This window comes from Scyliorhinus torazame, chromosome 6 (assembly GCF_047496885.1).
Source record: "Scyliorhinus torazame isolate Kashiwa2021f chromosome 6, sScyTor2.1, whole genome shotgun sequence".
Classification (NCBI taxonomy): Eukaryota; Metazoa; Chordata; class Chondrichthyes; order Carcharhiniformes; family Scyliorhinidae; genus Scyliorhinus; species Scyliorhinus torazame.
In genome coordinates, this window is record NC_092712.1 from 237,250,955 (window position 1) to 237,266,891 (window position 15,937).

At 47.4% G+C, this 15,937-nt stretch overlaps 1 protein-coding gene across 1 annotated transcript in view; it reads right to left on the bottom strand.

Moving 5' to 3' along the window:
• The window catches only part of LOC140425345 (leukocyte elastase inhibitor-like), a 100,578-nt gene that overhangs the window by 20,315 nt on the left and 64,326 nt on the right, over nucleotides 1–15,937 (bottom strand). Inside the window, exons 5-6 of the mRNA XM_072509509.1 lie at nucleotides 11,510–11,652; nucleotides 11,258–11,425 (exon numbers count right to left, since the gene is read on the bottom strand). Of these exons, the coding sequence (XP_072365610.1) occupies nucleotides 11,258–11,425; nucleotides 11,510–11,652 (311 nt within the window). The remainder of the gene's footprint in view (nucleotides 1–11,257; nucleotides 11,426–11,509; nucleotides 11,653–15,937) is intronic.

Here is a 15,937-nt window from a genome sequence, read left to right on the forward strand (position 1 = left end):
CCAACGGTCGCCTATCCTCCCTGCCCCCTTTCCTCCTTGCAGTGCCCCTCTGCAGCCAGCCCAGCCCAGCACATCCCTCACACCCTTCGAACAGGTGTTTATTGTGAACAGGTGAACATGTATATACAGGTTTGTGCCTTCGCCCATAACGCTATTCTGTATGCTGCACCGGGCTACTCCTTGGGATGGGGGTGCGGTCAGAGCGAGCTTTGGGGGCTCCCCCGCCACCTGGTGGTGACAGTCCTGAAGGGTCGCTCATCTCAATCAGGGCCTCAATGCTCGCAATCATGGAGAACAGGGACTGGGCCACCTCCCTCTGGGACTGTACCACGTAATTCAGCAGGTAGGTGTCCAGGTGCTGCAGGGGGGGGGGGGGGGGGGGGGTATGCAGTGAGGGTGCACAGGGGAAGGGGTGATTGGACGGGGTGGGTTGGATGTGTGGGAGGGGACGAACGAGTTGGCGGTGCCCAGATGTGCCCCTCCAGAACGTTCCAGGCAACTGAATAGCATCTTCAGGACGCTGGTGCATCGCTCGATCACGCCCCTGGTCGCAGCATGGGCGTCGTTGTAGCGGATCTCTGCGTTGGTCTGTAGCCTTCGATAGGCATCATCAGCCATGAGCGCAGTGGTTAACCCTGCTGCCCAATATCCAAGCCCTCACTTGGGAGTGCACCTCTAAGGTGTCGGCAACTGCCGAGTGTGCCAGGACGCTGCCTGGGTATTGGGCGCAGACATGCATGGTGAGCAGCTGGTGGTCACACACCAGCTGCACATTCATCAAGTGGAACCCCTTTCAGTTTGTGAAGGCCAGCCCCTCAGGTGTCGGTGTTCGTAGAGGGACATGCATCCCGTCAATCACCCTCTGGGCCTGGGGCATCCCAGCGATGGTGGCGAACCCTGCTGCCCAGGGAACCTGGTGGGCTCGATCCATCTTCAGCTTGATGTATTGGGCCACCCGGACATACAGAGCCTCTGTAACGGCATGGATGCACCTGTGCACCGAGGTCTGTAAGATCCTAGGCAGGTCCCCATTCAGCGCCTGGATGGACCCCGTGGCGTGAAGTTCAGGGCAACTGTCACCTTGATGACCACCAGGAGCCGGCATCCTTCCCCATTCCCCTGCAGTTCCAGGTGTGCCATGTCAAGGCAGAGATGTCGCACGATCCCCTGCTCAGCTGGAGCCTTCGGTGTCACGCCCTGTCTGGCAGGTCCTCGAATGACAGGCGCTGCCGATTATACATGAGGCCTGATGCAGCACCACCTTCCCACCTCCTCATCAGCCTGTTGGATGGCCAGCTCTCCATCTTCACCGGCTGGTCCCTGCTCTTCTGGGGCAGGCTCCTCTTCTGCCGTGTCCTAGCCGAACAGCTTCTGCTTGTACAGCCTCATGGTTCCTGCCAGGGCTGCGGCGGCCCGGCAGATGCCAACCAATCCTGGCTGGATACCAAAATCCATTCTCTGCAGTGGGTGAAAAGCAGACAGGTTGGCATGGCGGTTAGCCACATGCCCAACCAGGTCCAACGGGCTACATGGTGGCCCTGTACTGCACCTCAGCTCCTGCCCCCACATGTCTTCCTCTCCCCTTCCCCTCCCACCCCCCACCCCGGCCAATTCCCCGGATTCATCGCCCTATGCAGCGCACCCCTGGCCTCGTCGGTCCGTGAGACCGGGCGGTGGGGAGGAGGGGTCCTCTGACCCCGGCACCTGTCCCTGCTGGCAGGGTTACTGGTGGATGGCGCTACCCATGCTAGCAGTATGCGTTGCGGCCCATGGGTGGGCTGCGTGGTGCCCTGCCCAAGGATGGCGCCTGGTTGTGGGGGGCGTGGGGTCAGTGGGTTCTTCAGGAGATGACCGGGGGGGGGGGGGGGGCACCCACAAAGCTGATGGCGCTCTGCACAGCTACAGGCCACAGTGGGCGGTCAGTGGGGTGCGCTGCAAGATGGCTGCCTTGCAATGACGGTCAGTGCCTGGACACCCCGGTCCCAGGGGGGTCACCCTGACCCCATGGACCATCCCCTGGCCGCTCCCCTGCTACTCTCCCTGGCCCTTGTCATCGCCCACCCGGCCAGCAGCAGAACTGGCAGCTTACAGCTGCACCTATGGGAACATGTCTTCCCTCCTCCCTCTCCCTTAGCAACCATGGCGCCTGTTTCCCGATTTTAAATACCGCAAGTGAACCTCGCCTCATTGTGGGAGGCCTGGAGAATGCCTGGGCAGTCCTGGTAATGATATGCCAATGCCAGTACTGCACAATTTGCATGCCCACGCCAGTGTGTGGCATGGAATGCATTGACGCCACTGTCAAGGCACCGGAGCATGGTATTCTGTGTACAGCCAGGCGCCGGCCTTGATTTTCGGCTGGTGTCAATCTGGTGTCACTGGACAGAGAATCTGCCCACAGTGTTTTGCTATCAACTGCTTTCTATGCTAAAGAATTTCATAGGCTCACCACTCCCTGGATGAAGAAATTGTTTTCCCTTATATCCTTTGATTATGACCTTGGTTCTGGATTCCCCCAGCATCAGGAACATCCTTCCTGCATCTATCTTGTCTAGTCCTGTTAGAATTGTATAGGTTTCTATGAGATCCCCCTCATTCTTCTAAACTCCAGCTCATGTAATTTTAACCAACTCAATCTCTCCTCAAACATCAATCCCGCTATATCAGGAATCAGTCTGATAAACCTTTGCTGCAATCCCTGCACAGCAATAACATCCTTCCTCAGATAAGGAGACCAAAACTGCACACAATACTCCAGATGTAATTGTCATAATATACACCAGTACATCATGGTGCAGACACACACACTGATGGACACACAGCTGGACCAATCAACACACACAACACCGCAGCCAATCACCAGTTAGAGAACACTCACTATAAAGACAGAGGGCATCAGTTTTCCTGCTCATTCGGGATGCAGCCTCTCAGAAGGACAGAGTTTACAGCTTACAACACAGATTCTTCACCACGTGCTGAGTGCATAGACTGGTTAGGATAGGCATAGGTCTTTAGTTTAATCTAACATCATGTTAACCCACAGTGAAAGTATGTTCAACAGTTTCTAGCTTAATAAAATAGTGTTGTTCTATTTGTTGGTAGCCTGTGTTGGTAGCCTGTATGTATTCCACGGATCCAAAGCACCCGACACATTATGGTACCAGTAGTTGAGGGATGTTAGAACATCTTAGACCTACCTGCAAGTGATCTGCCTTCCACCAGCGTACAGCCATCCTGCAAAATGGACAGCGTCTGCCCGCCGCCGCCGCTCCGCATCACCGGTAACCTAGGGGTCAACTGGAAGATATTCAAACAACGCTTCCAGCTCTACCTTGAAGCCACAGACCGGGAAGCTACCTCAGACACCAGGAAGATCGCTCTCTTCCTATCCACGGCCGGGGACCATGCCATCCACATTTTCAATTCTCTCACCTTTGCTGATGGTGAAGATAAATCAAAATTCAAGACGGTCCTCCTTAAGTTTGACAGTCACTGCAACATCGAGGTGAATGAAAGTTTAGAGCGCGATGTATTCCAACAGCGTTTGCAGGGTAAGGATGAACCTTTCCAGTCCTTTCTCACCCACCTCCGCTTCCTTGCACAGTCCTGTAATTACGGGTTCACCTCCAACTCCATGATACATGACCAGATCATTTTCGGTGTTCAGTCGGACCCCCTATGCCAGCAGCTCCTCAAGGTAAAGCAGCTCACCCTAGCGACCGCCATCGAGACCTGTGTGCTACATGAACACGCCACTAGTCGGTATTCCCACATCCAAGCGGCTGAAATGGCGCGGCAAGGTCCCCACGAGGCAGAACGGGTCCAAGCAATCGAGCAACTCCAGGGCCTCAGCCTGGATGAGGGCGGCCATTTCACGCGCTTTTCGCGGACTCCCGCGCTTGTGCGCACCAAATGAGGGGACGGCGACGTTGACGAACATACTGCGCAGGCGCGCACCACGTACGACCACACCGCGCATGCGCGGTGGCGCAGCGAACGTACTGACACTACAACGTGTGGCAACTGTGGCTCCGCCCACTTAAAGCGGCAATGTCCTGCCAAATCCCTATGATGCCTGCGATGTGGCAAACTTGGCCACTGTGCTGCTTTATGCAGATCAGCTCAGCCTGCCAACTCTCGTCGCTCCAGCCAGCCTCGCAGAAATGTCCGGGCCACACCAAGCCCGATTCGGACCTGCCACCCGATATTGACACCAAGGACCCGAAGGCGCCTTTTCCAGTCGGTATCATTACAAAAAACAGGGTGTCCCCAGAGCAAAGAACCCAGCCTCTATCGGCATACAGCATCGATCCGGATGATGAGTGGTGTGCCACCCTTTCGGTCAACCAGAAGTCATTGCCCACCTCAGAGACAAAATTTATGAAGTTTTCGAATTTATGGACTCTCTGAATTGTTTCGTTGCTTTGTTTGATCGTTTCCCTGGTTTGTATATAGTGTTGATCTCGTTACTCTTGTTGCATACTGCTTCTCTGCACCAGGCACCTTCCCATGTAAATAGCTTAGTTCTCATGTACATAGTCCTGTAAATATGTCTTTGCACCCCACACGTAGTTAGGAACATTCTCACCACACATTATTTATTGCCACACACATCCATTTTTTTATAAAAGGGGGGAATGTCATAATATACACCAGTATATCATGGTGCAGGCACACACACGGATGGACACACAGCAAGACCAATCAACACACACAACACCGCAGCCAATCACCAGTTAGAGCACACTCACTGTAAAGACAGAGGGCATCAGTTTTCCCGCTCATTCGGGATGCTGCCTCTCAGAAGGACAGAGCTTACAGCTTGCAGCACAGATCTTCACCATGTGCTGAGTGCATAGACTCGTTAGGATAGGGCATAGGTCTTTAGTTTAATCTAATATCGTGTTAACCCACAGTGAAAGTATGTTCAACAGTTTCTAGCTTAATAAAATAGCGTTCTATTTTAAGTGTTGGTAGCCTGTATGTGTTCCACGGATCCAAAGCACCCAACACATCAGTAATCTCACCAAGGCCCTGTATAATTGCAGCAACACATCCATGCTCCTGTACTTGAATCCTTCTTTACTGCCTGCTTCACCTGCCTGTTTACTTTCAATGACTGGTGTACAAGGATACCCAGGCCTCATTGCACATTTTCCTCTCCCAATATATAAATCAGATAATAGTCTGTCTTCCTGGTTTTGCTACCAAAGTGAATAAGATCACAGCTATCCACATTGCACTGCACCTGCCATGCATTTGTCCACCTATTCAATTTTCCAAATCATACTGAAGGATCTCTGCATCCTCTTCACAGCTTACCCTCCCGCCATATTTGTGTCATCTTCAAATTTGGAGATATTACTTTAGTTTCCTCATCTAAATAATTAATATATATTATGAATAGCTGGGGTCTTAGCACTGATCCCTGTGGTACCCCACTAGTCACTGCCTACCACTTGGAAAAATAACCCTTTATTCCTACTCTTTGTTTTCTGTCTACCAACCAGCTTTCTATCCATCTCAATGCATTACCTCCAATCTCATGAGCTTTAATTTTACACACTAATCTCTTATGTGGGACTTTGTTCTCACAGTAATCGTTCCAAAAGACTCAAAGTGCAAGTAGAGGCTACAGCTTCAACAGATTACACATTCAAAGAGCGCTACAGAACAAACAGTCTTGAGGTAGGACGGGAAAAATAAAGTCCTTATGACCATAACTTTTGCCAATAAACTAACGGGAAACAAATCAGAGCAGAAAAACAAAAGGGATTATAGAAGGAATTTGGAGTGTATTCTGAAGTACCAGATAGGAGACAGCCAAACTTGTTCCACAGATTGATTTGTACAGAAAAGGTCCTTGCAGAGGGGACCTAAAAGTCATTTGCTCAGGGTTTTGAAGAACAACTGAGCAATATCAATGTGTGTGTGGGCTCTCCCACAGCAGGAAATTAATCCTGAAAGTCTTTTAGCTCTATTAGTCACATTTGTGGGAGTGTTGATATAAAAGCTGTATCCTTGCAGAGTGAAAAGGTAGAAGGGACACTGGAAACTAAACAAATGCCCTTCTTGCCTGAATGATAGTCATAAAAGCATTTTTGGACTTGAGGGTGTGATGATTTTTGGTGAGATCTGTTTTGCTGAAAGTAGATGACTAAAAGCAGAAGCCACAATGTTTTATTGGTATCAAAAAGGGAAATTTTCAGGTATCTTCATATTGCATGTTTACGATTTCTCATGGGGTAGTACTGTGGAATTTGAGAAATGAAATTTAAAATTCAAAGTCAGGCTTCAGGGGTTTTTCAATATATTGGTTCTGACATTAAGCAGAAAAAATCTGAAATAATTTTGAATCAGCAGTTTTACTCAGACTGTTACTCCGGATTAATCAGGCTCGGTCATCACAGAAAGATGGTGTTGTATCTAAACAAGAAACAGAGCAGTTGCAAAGCTTGATTGCCAGTTGAATTAGTTCTGAATTTAGACAAGTCTGGGTGCAAGTTTTGATGTATTACAACTGATTACTATAATGAAGCATGCTAAAGTCGAGGGCATTTTAATGTCAAATAAAACGTTTTAAAAATTAAATATAAAGAAATGCGGGCTTAATTTTTGGTCAACCCAAAGAACATGAAATTAGTTGTATTTAGTAACTAAATTAATTATATTCCGATGGATATTTGAACGCAGCTGGATTCATAATATTTTTGGCGGGTAAAAAAAGGAAATGTTGCCCTTTAGCCTGAGAAGCTAAAGAAATAAAAAGGATTGCTAAAAGTAGTTTAGTTGCAGAAACACTGGCTCTTGTGGAAGCAGTGGATATAGAGCATAGAATAATATAGCACAGTACTGGCCCTTCGGCCCACAATGCTGTGCCATCCATTTATCCTAATCTAAGATCAATCTAACCTACACCCCTTCAATTTACTGCTGTCTGTGTACCTGTCCAAGAATCACTTAAATATCCCTAATGACTCTGACTCCACCGCCTCTGCTGGCAGTGCATTCCACACACCCACCACTCTCTGTGTAAAGAACCTACCTCTGACATCTCCCCTAGACCTTCCTCCAATCACCTTAAAATTATGTCCCCTTGTGTCAGCCATTTCAGCCCTGGGGAAAAGTCTCTGGCTATCCATTCTATCCATGCCTCGCATCACTTTGTACACCTCTATCAAGTTACCTCTCTGCCTTCTTCGCTCCAGTGAGAAAAGCCCTAGCTCCCTCAACCTTTCTTCATAAGACATGCCCTCCAGTCTAGGCAGCACCCTGGTAAATCTCCTCTGCACCCTCTCCAAAGCATCCACATCCTTCCTATAATGAGGCGACCAGAACTGGACACAATACTCCAAGTGCGGTGTAACCAGGGCTTTATAAAGCTGCAGCAAAACCTTGCGGCTCTTAAACTCAATCCCCCTCTTAATGAAAGCCGACACACCATATGCCTTCTTAACAACCCTATCAACCTGGGTGGATATAGGATTCTGTTTGTCAAATAGGCCCAACCATCTTCAGCTGCTTCATCAATGACCTTCCATCCAACATAAAGTCAGAAGTGGGGATGTTGATTTATGACTGCACCATATTCAGCACCATTCGCGACTCCTCAGATACTGTCGAAATGCACCAAGACCTGGACAATATCTAGACTTGGACAGTCAAGTAGCAAGTAACATTCATGCTACATAAGTGCCAGGCAATAACCATCTCCAACAAGACAGAATCTAAGCATTGCCCTCGACATTCAAAGGCATTACCGTCACTGAACCCCCCACTACCAACATCCTGTGGGCTACATTGACCAGAAATCCAACTGGATTAGCCATATAAATGCTGTGGCTACAATAGCAGTAACTCACCTCCTGACTCCCCAAAGCATGTTCACAATCTACAAGGCACAAGTCAGGAGCGTAATGGAATACTCCTCACTTGCCTGGATGAGTGCAGCTCCAACAACACTCAAGAAGATTGACACCATCCAGGACAGAGCAGCCCACTTGATTGGCACCCTGCTTGATTGGCACCCATCCACAAGCATTCACTCCCACTACCACCGATGCATAGTAGCAGCAGGGTGTACCATCTACTAGATGTGTTACAGGAACTCACCAAGGGTCCTTAGGCAACACTTTCTAAACCCACAACCACTACCATCTAGAAGGACGAGGGCAGCAGATACATGGGAACACCATTACCTGAAAGTTCCCCTCCAAGACACACACCATCCTGACTTGGAAATACATCGCCGCTCCTTCACTGTCGCTGGGTCAAAAGTTAAAATCCTGGAATTCCCTCCCGAACAGCGGTGTGGGTGTACCTACACCACATGAACTTCAGCGGCTCAAGAGCTCACACCACCTTCTCAATGCTATTGGGGATGAACAATCAATGCTGGCTCCCTTAAATTCTTTTTTTTAAATTAGTGTAATTTCTATGCAGGGGTTCACTGGAAATAATTTTCCCACTGATTGTTATTTGTGGGATAATGTGCACTCTACCAAAACTGCAAGCGAGAAAAGAATATGGATTGACATTGCTAGTGTCCAACAAATGTTAGCAGAAAAGAAAATCAGCAATATTAAGTGGGTTGATGAAATCATCAATTAACTAACTGATCACAAAAGTTGTCCTTATACCAACAGATTATTGGAATTCTAGAAGAGACATTAAATGTAATACTTTATAGAGAATATGGAAATTCACTTTTCTTTGTCAATTACTTTTGACAAATTTTTGTGAAAATTATTTGTTAAGTTTAATTTAAAGAAAAAATGGAATCTGTTAATTGAATGATATGAAGTTAAATTTATATATGTTGGGGACACTCATTGGGTAATGATGTGTGCATATATAAAGAGACACTCAGGCAGGTAAATTAGTTAATTTGATTAACACAATCTTACGAGCCACAGCTGGGCGGGCCTCCGCACACTATCGGGGAAGCTTATATTTTACGGGCCCCAAGGGGAGATCAATTACGGTTTCCCCGTGGGCCTCGTGCGGGTTACCCCTCTTTTGGTTATTCATGAAGGTCCCCCTTCTCAACCGTGCATGTGGTGTGGTGGTCCTCCGATTAATTCACCACCAGTCAGCTCTCCCCTCAAAGGGGAAAGCAGTCTATGGTCATTTGGGACTATAGCGACTTAAGTTTTACGTGTGGGTTATTACACTCTTCCTCCCCCCCCCCTCCCCCGCCCCGAAGTCCGAAAGCTTCCCCTCTGCAACCATCTGAGGCCTACTGCGCCGCTTCACATGAGGCTGTGCTTCTGCCTGAGGCAGGTTTGGGTCGGATGATGTACAACGGTTGTCGACTGCCTTTTTCTAGACAATCTCTGGAGGGCAATTGCCAGAATCGTGGACCGGACATGGCATTGTCTGTCTGTGTGGACACAGTGTCCATTTCTGAGCCAGAGTTGTCTTTGTCCTGATAGTCTGGGTGTTGGGTCACGGTCGGATGCACTCCCTGGCTAAGGAGCGGTTCCTAGCTGTTGTAACATGTGACGTGGTGCTATAGTTAAAAGGGAATCTTAAGAGTCACGTGTCCTGGGATCCTATGTTCAGTTTCCTCATGCCTTTCTCAAATGTCTGAGCCACCCATTCAGCCAGGCCGTTAGATGACGGGTGGTAGAGGATGGTTCGGATGTGTCTGCTACCGTTCAACAGTGCGAACATAGAAAAGTCTTCACTTGTGAATGGTGTCCATTATTGTGACCAAGACTTCAGGGGTCCCATGAGTGCAGAACGAGCACCTCAATTTCCCGATGTGGTAGAGGCCATTGTCATGTAAGAGTACCTTTAAGAAATGGGTGTTCATAAATGGGTGTATATATAAATATCTGTAGTGAGAGTGCATTTAAGAAATGGGTATTTATTACTGCAGTGATGTCAGAGAGTGGGTGGAGCTGGGCTGTCTGTCAGCTTTTTACTTTCGTTTTAGGCTGTTTGCTCAGGTTATGGTTTAGTTTCGTTTTCAGTGTTGGAGCTGAAGCCAGACAAAGTAGGTGTACTGTTGATCTCTCTGCCATGAAAAGACTATCTCTTGATCATTTGGTGAATTCAGAATTATAAATGTTTTCAGTAGTGAATGTAAACCTGATGTGCTTTTGTTAAAAGGTATTTCTTTTGTCTTCTGGATGTTGTTTGGAAAGTTATTAAGGATTACTTAGTGTTGTGTTCTTTGGGGTTTGTATTTGAATTGATGGTTGCTAAGATGTTCACTGTATGTTTTAAAAAGGTTAACTTGAGTTCATAGAATAAACATTGTTTTGCTTTAAAAAATACTTTTCCATTTCTGCTGCACCACACCTGTAGAGTGGGCCATGTGCTCCCCATACCACAATCTATTAAAAGTTATGGGTCAGGTGAACTCCATGATACACTTTGGGGTTCTCCAAACCCTGGCCCATAACACCATCTTATGCTCAACAAGCCATTTGGAATGAGTATCCATAAGAATGAGAAACATGGGCCCCATAAAAGGCCCAGCGAAATCAGCATATAGTCTTACTCAGGGACATCCTGGCCATTCCCAGGGATGAAGGAAGGCTGCAGGTGGGAGGTTTTGGTACCCCTGACACGCACCAAGATAGATTACCCAAAGGTATTAAGGGATATATAGAAAAAGTAGGGATATGTAGATAGGACAACAATCAGCCATAATCTGACTGGCAAAACAGGCTCCAGGACCTGTACCGTCACCGTTTGATTGCTCTTGTTCCATTTCAGTTGGGGGGCAGGGGATAGGAGGTGGGTGCTGGTTAGTGAAACCTGATGGTTACTTGGGTGGCACGGTGGCACAATGGTTAGCACTGCTGCTTCACAGCTCCAGGGTCCCAATTTAAATTTCAGCCTCGGTTGACTGTGTGGAGTTTGCACATTCTCCCCGTGTCTGCGTGGGTTTCCTCCGGGATCTCAGGTTTCCTCCCACAGTCCAAAGAGGTGCCGGTTAGGTGGATTGGCCATGCTAAATTGCCCCTTAGTGTCCAAAAGGTTAGGTGGCGTTACTGGGTTATGGGGATAGGGTGGAGGCATGGGCTTAAGTAAGGTGCTCTTTCCAAGGGACGGTCAGACTTGATGGGCTGAATGGCCTCCTTCTGCCCCATAAAATCTATGATTTGCCGTGCTTTCATGCTGTTGTAGGCAAATGGAAAACTAACAATTTCCTAGGCAAATTTCATCAGAAACCCTAAAGTTAAAATCTCTCTGTTTGAATGTAAACATCACCATTTTTCTTTTGTTTCCTTCTTTCAGTTACCTTTTCCAGTCCAGTGGAGTTATCATTGATGTCATCAGGCAGCAGGATAATCATACTCAGCTCTTTGTGCACGTATGGTAGTTCCAGAACATTGGTTTGGAGTTCCTCGACATAGCCAAACTGAAATTTGTTTTGCTGTTGCATCATATTTATTGGCTTGGATTCCACCTGCAAAGAAAGTTCAATATAAACTTGACTGAGCAAAAAATGTAAAATCTCACCAAGAAGTATTTTATCATCAGAGCAGCATACCTTGTTTAGCCAGAACGATTTTATATATGTGTTATTTTCAGTAAATTGGCTGTTCCAGTTCCCTTTAAAGTAGATGGCATTTACAAGAACAAGTTTTGTGAGACTTGTAATACTATCCGCCGATAGTAAGTTTTGGATTGTACCTAAATGAAAGCACACAAATGAGTTGCTTCAATTGAACAAAATGACAGACTAATTAAAGTTTAGGACAAAAATATATTTGCAGTTGACAATTAGGGTATTATTATACTACATTTCACAGCATTGTTCAATTTGCGAACAGTAAATGTCAGAGTCTTCTGTTTTGCTCAGATCCATCAGATAAGTTCAGATTTTCCTGGGTGATTGCTTTTTGTGGAAACACAATAAGCTGTACTGGAGAATTGATTTAAATAGGTTGCAGCAGTGCGTTCATGCAAATTTCCTCTCTTCACGTTTCAACAATCTCTTTCACTTGAGTTGGTTCGTATAATAAATTTTAAATACATTCCAGCCATAGATCCCCGTAAATGGGAGATTGATTTCACCCAATGTTCTGGTGGCTACCATAGGTAGAATAGAATCATAGAATCCATACAGTGTAGAAGGAGGCCATTCGGCCCATCAGGTCTGCACCGGCCCTTGGAATCAGCACCATACTTAAGCCCACACATCCACCCAATGCCTGTAACCCAGTAACCCCACCTAACGTTTTGGACACTAAGGGGCAATTTAGAACATAGAACAGTACAGCACAGAACAGGCCCTTCGGCCCTCGGTGTTGTGCCGAGCATTGTCCGAAACCAAGATCAAGCTATTCCACTTCCTGTCATTCTGGTGTGCTCCATGTGCCTATCCAATAACCGCTTGAAAGTTCCTAAAGTGTCCGACTCCACTATCACAGCAGGCAGTCCATTCCACACCCTAACCACTCTCTGAGTAAAGAACCTACCTCAGACATCCCTCCTATATTGCCCACCCTGAACCTTATAATTATGCCCCCTTATAACAGCTGCATCCACCCGAGGAAATAGTCTCTGAACGTCCACTCTATCCCCCTCATCATCTTATAAACCTCTATTAAGTCGCCTCTCATCCTCCTCCGCTCCAAAGAGACAAGCCCTAGCTCCCTCAACCTTTCCTCATAAGACCTACCCTCCAAACCAGGCAGCATCCTGGTAAATCTCCTTTGCACCCTTTCCAATGCTTCCACATCCTTCCTATAGTGAGGTGACCAGAACTGCACACAATACTCCAAATGTGGGCTCACCGGGGTCATGTACAGTTGCAGCATAACCCCACGGCTCTTAAACTCAAGCCCCCTGTTAATAAGTGGCAATCTTCAGAGATCTGTGGACATGAACCTCAAGATCTCTCTGTTCCTCCACATTCCTCAGAACCCTGCCGTTGACCCTGTAATCCGCATTCAATTCTGTCCTACCAAAATGAATCACCTCGCACTTATCAGGGTTAAATTCCATCTGCCATTTATCAGACCAGCTCTGCATCCTATCCATGGCTCTTTGCAGCCAACAACAGCCCTCCACCTCATCCACTACTCCACCAATCTTGGTGTCAACAGCAAATTTACTGACCCACCCTTCAGCCCCCTCCTCCAAGTCATTGATAAAAATCACAAACAGCAGAGGACCCAGCACTGATCCCTGTGGTACACCGCTGGTAACTGGTCTTTAGTCTGAAAAATTTCCAGCCACCACCACCCTCTGTCTTCTATGTGATAGTCAGTTACTTATCCAATTGGCCAAATTTCCCTCTATCCCACACCTCCTTACTTTCTTCATGAGCCGACCATGGGGAACCTTATCAAAAGCCTTACTAAAATCCATGTATACGACATCAACTGCTCTACCTTCATCTACACACTTAGTTACCTCCTCAAAGAATTCAATCAAATTTGTGAGGCAAGACTCATCCTTCACGAATCCATGTTGACTATTCTGGATTACGCTGCATCTTTCCAAATGGTCATAAATCCTATCCTTCAGGACCTTTTCCATTACCTTACCGACCACCAAAGTAAGACTAACCGGCCTATAATTACCAGGGTCATTCCTATTCCCTTTCTTGAACAGAGGAACAACATTCGCCACTCTCCAGTCCTCTGGCATTATCCCCGTGGACAGTGAGGACCCAAAGATCAAAGCCAAAGGCCCTGCAATCTCATCCCTTGCCTCTCAAAGAATCCTTGGGTATATCCCATCTGGCCCAGGGGACTTGTCAACACTAAGGTTTTTCAAAATTGCTACTACATCCTTCCTCAGAACATCTACCTCCTCCAGCCTACCCGCCTGTATCACTCTCTCATCCTCAAAAACATGGCCCCTCTCCTTGGTGAACACTGAAGAAAGGTATTCGTTCAACGCCTCTCCTATTTCTTCTGACTCCATGCACAAGTTCCCACTACTGTCCTTGACCAGCCCTAACCTCACCCTGGTCATTCTTTTATTTCTCACATAAGAGTAAAAAGCCTTGGGGTTTTCCTTGATCCGACTTCTCATGCCCCCCTCCTAGCTCTCCTCAGCCCTTTTTTTAGCTCATTCCTTGCTACCTTGTAACCCTCAAGCGACCCAACTGAACCTTGTTTTCTCATCCTTACGTACGCTTCCTTTTTCCTCTTGGCAAGACATTCAACCTCTTTTGTGAACCATGGTTCCCTCACACGGCCATTTCCTCCCTGCCTGACAGGGACATACCTATCAAGGACACACAGTATTTGTTGCTTAAAAAAGCTCCACTTTTCATTTGTGCCTTTTCCTGACAGTTTCTGTTCCCATATTATGCTCCCTAATTCTTGCCTAATCGCATCATAATTACCCCTCCCCCAATTATAAACCTTGCCCTGCTGTATGGCCCTATCCCTCTCCATTGCAATAGTGAAAGACACCGAATTGTGGTCACTATCTCCAAAGTGCTCTCCCACAAACAAATGTAACACTTGGCCGGTTCATTACCCAGTACCAAATCCAATGTGGCTCCAACTCTTGTCGGCCTATCCACATATTGTGTCAGGAACCCTCCTGCACACACTGTACAAAATCTGCCCCATCCGAACTGTTCGACCTATAGAGGTTCCAATCAATATTTGGAAAGTTAAAGTCATCCATGACAACTTCCCTGAGACCTGCACACCTATCCATAATCTGTTTTGCAATTTCTTCCTCCACATCTCTATTACTATTTGGGGGCCTATAGAAAACTCCTAACAACGTGACCGCTCCTTTCCTATTTCTAACTTTAGCCCATATTACCTCAGTAGGCAGATCCCCTTCGAACTGCCTTTCTGCAGCCGTTAAACTATCCTTGATTAACAATGCTACTCCTCCACCCCTTTTACCATCTTCCCTACTCTTACTGGAACATCTATACACCGGAACCATTCCTGTCTCTGTTCTAACCATGTCTCCGTAATGGCCACCACATCGTAGTCCCAAGTACCAATCCACGCTCCAAGTTCACCTACCTTATTCCGGATGCTCCTTGCATTGAAGTAGACACACTTCAACCCACCTTTCTGTCTGCCGGTACACTCCTGCGACCTTGATACCCTCCTCAGTACCTCACTACTCTCAACACTGGCTTCTAGACTACAGCTCGTTTTCCCATCCCCCTGACAAATTAGTTTAAACCCCCCCCCCACCCCACCCCGAAGAGCCGAAGCAAATTTCCCTCCCAGGGTATTGGTGCCCCTCTGGTTCAGGTGCAAACCGTCCTGTCTGTACAGGTCCCACCTTCCCCAGAATGTGATCCAATTACCCACGTAACTGAAACCCTCCCTCCTACACCATCCCTGCAGCCATGTGTTTATCTGCACACTCTCCCTGTTCCTCACCTCGTTAGCACGTGGCACCGGCAACAAACCGGAGATGACAACATGATTTGTCCTGGCCCTCAGCTTCCATCCTAGCTCCTTAAATTCCTGTTTTAAATCACCGTCCCTTCTCTTACCTATGTCGTTGGTACGATGTGTACCACGACTTGTGACTGTTCCCCCTCCCCCTTAAGGATTCTGAAAACACGGTCCGAGACGTCGCGGATCCTGGCACCCTGGAGGCAACATACCATCTGTGAGTCTCTTTCGCTGCCACAGAACCGTCTGTCGGTCCCTCTAACTATCGAGTCCCCAATAACTATTGCTCTCGTGCTCTCCCTCCTTCCTTTCTGAGCCACAGGGATGGACTCAGTGCTGGAGATCCGTTCACAGTGGCTTACCCCTGGTAGGTCGTCCCCCTCAACAGTATCCAAAGCGGTATACTTGTTACTGAGGGGAATGACCACAGAGGATCCCTGCACTGACTGCTTCCTCCCAGCCCCTCTCACCATCACCCATCTATCTTGATTCTTCGGAGTAACTACATCCCTGAAGCTACTGTCTATGACCACCTCTGTCGTGTTGGGTGTTCCAATATACAAACAAACCAACACGGTTGT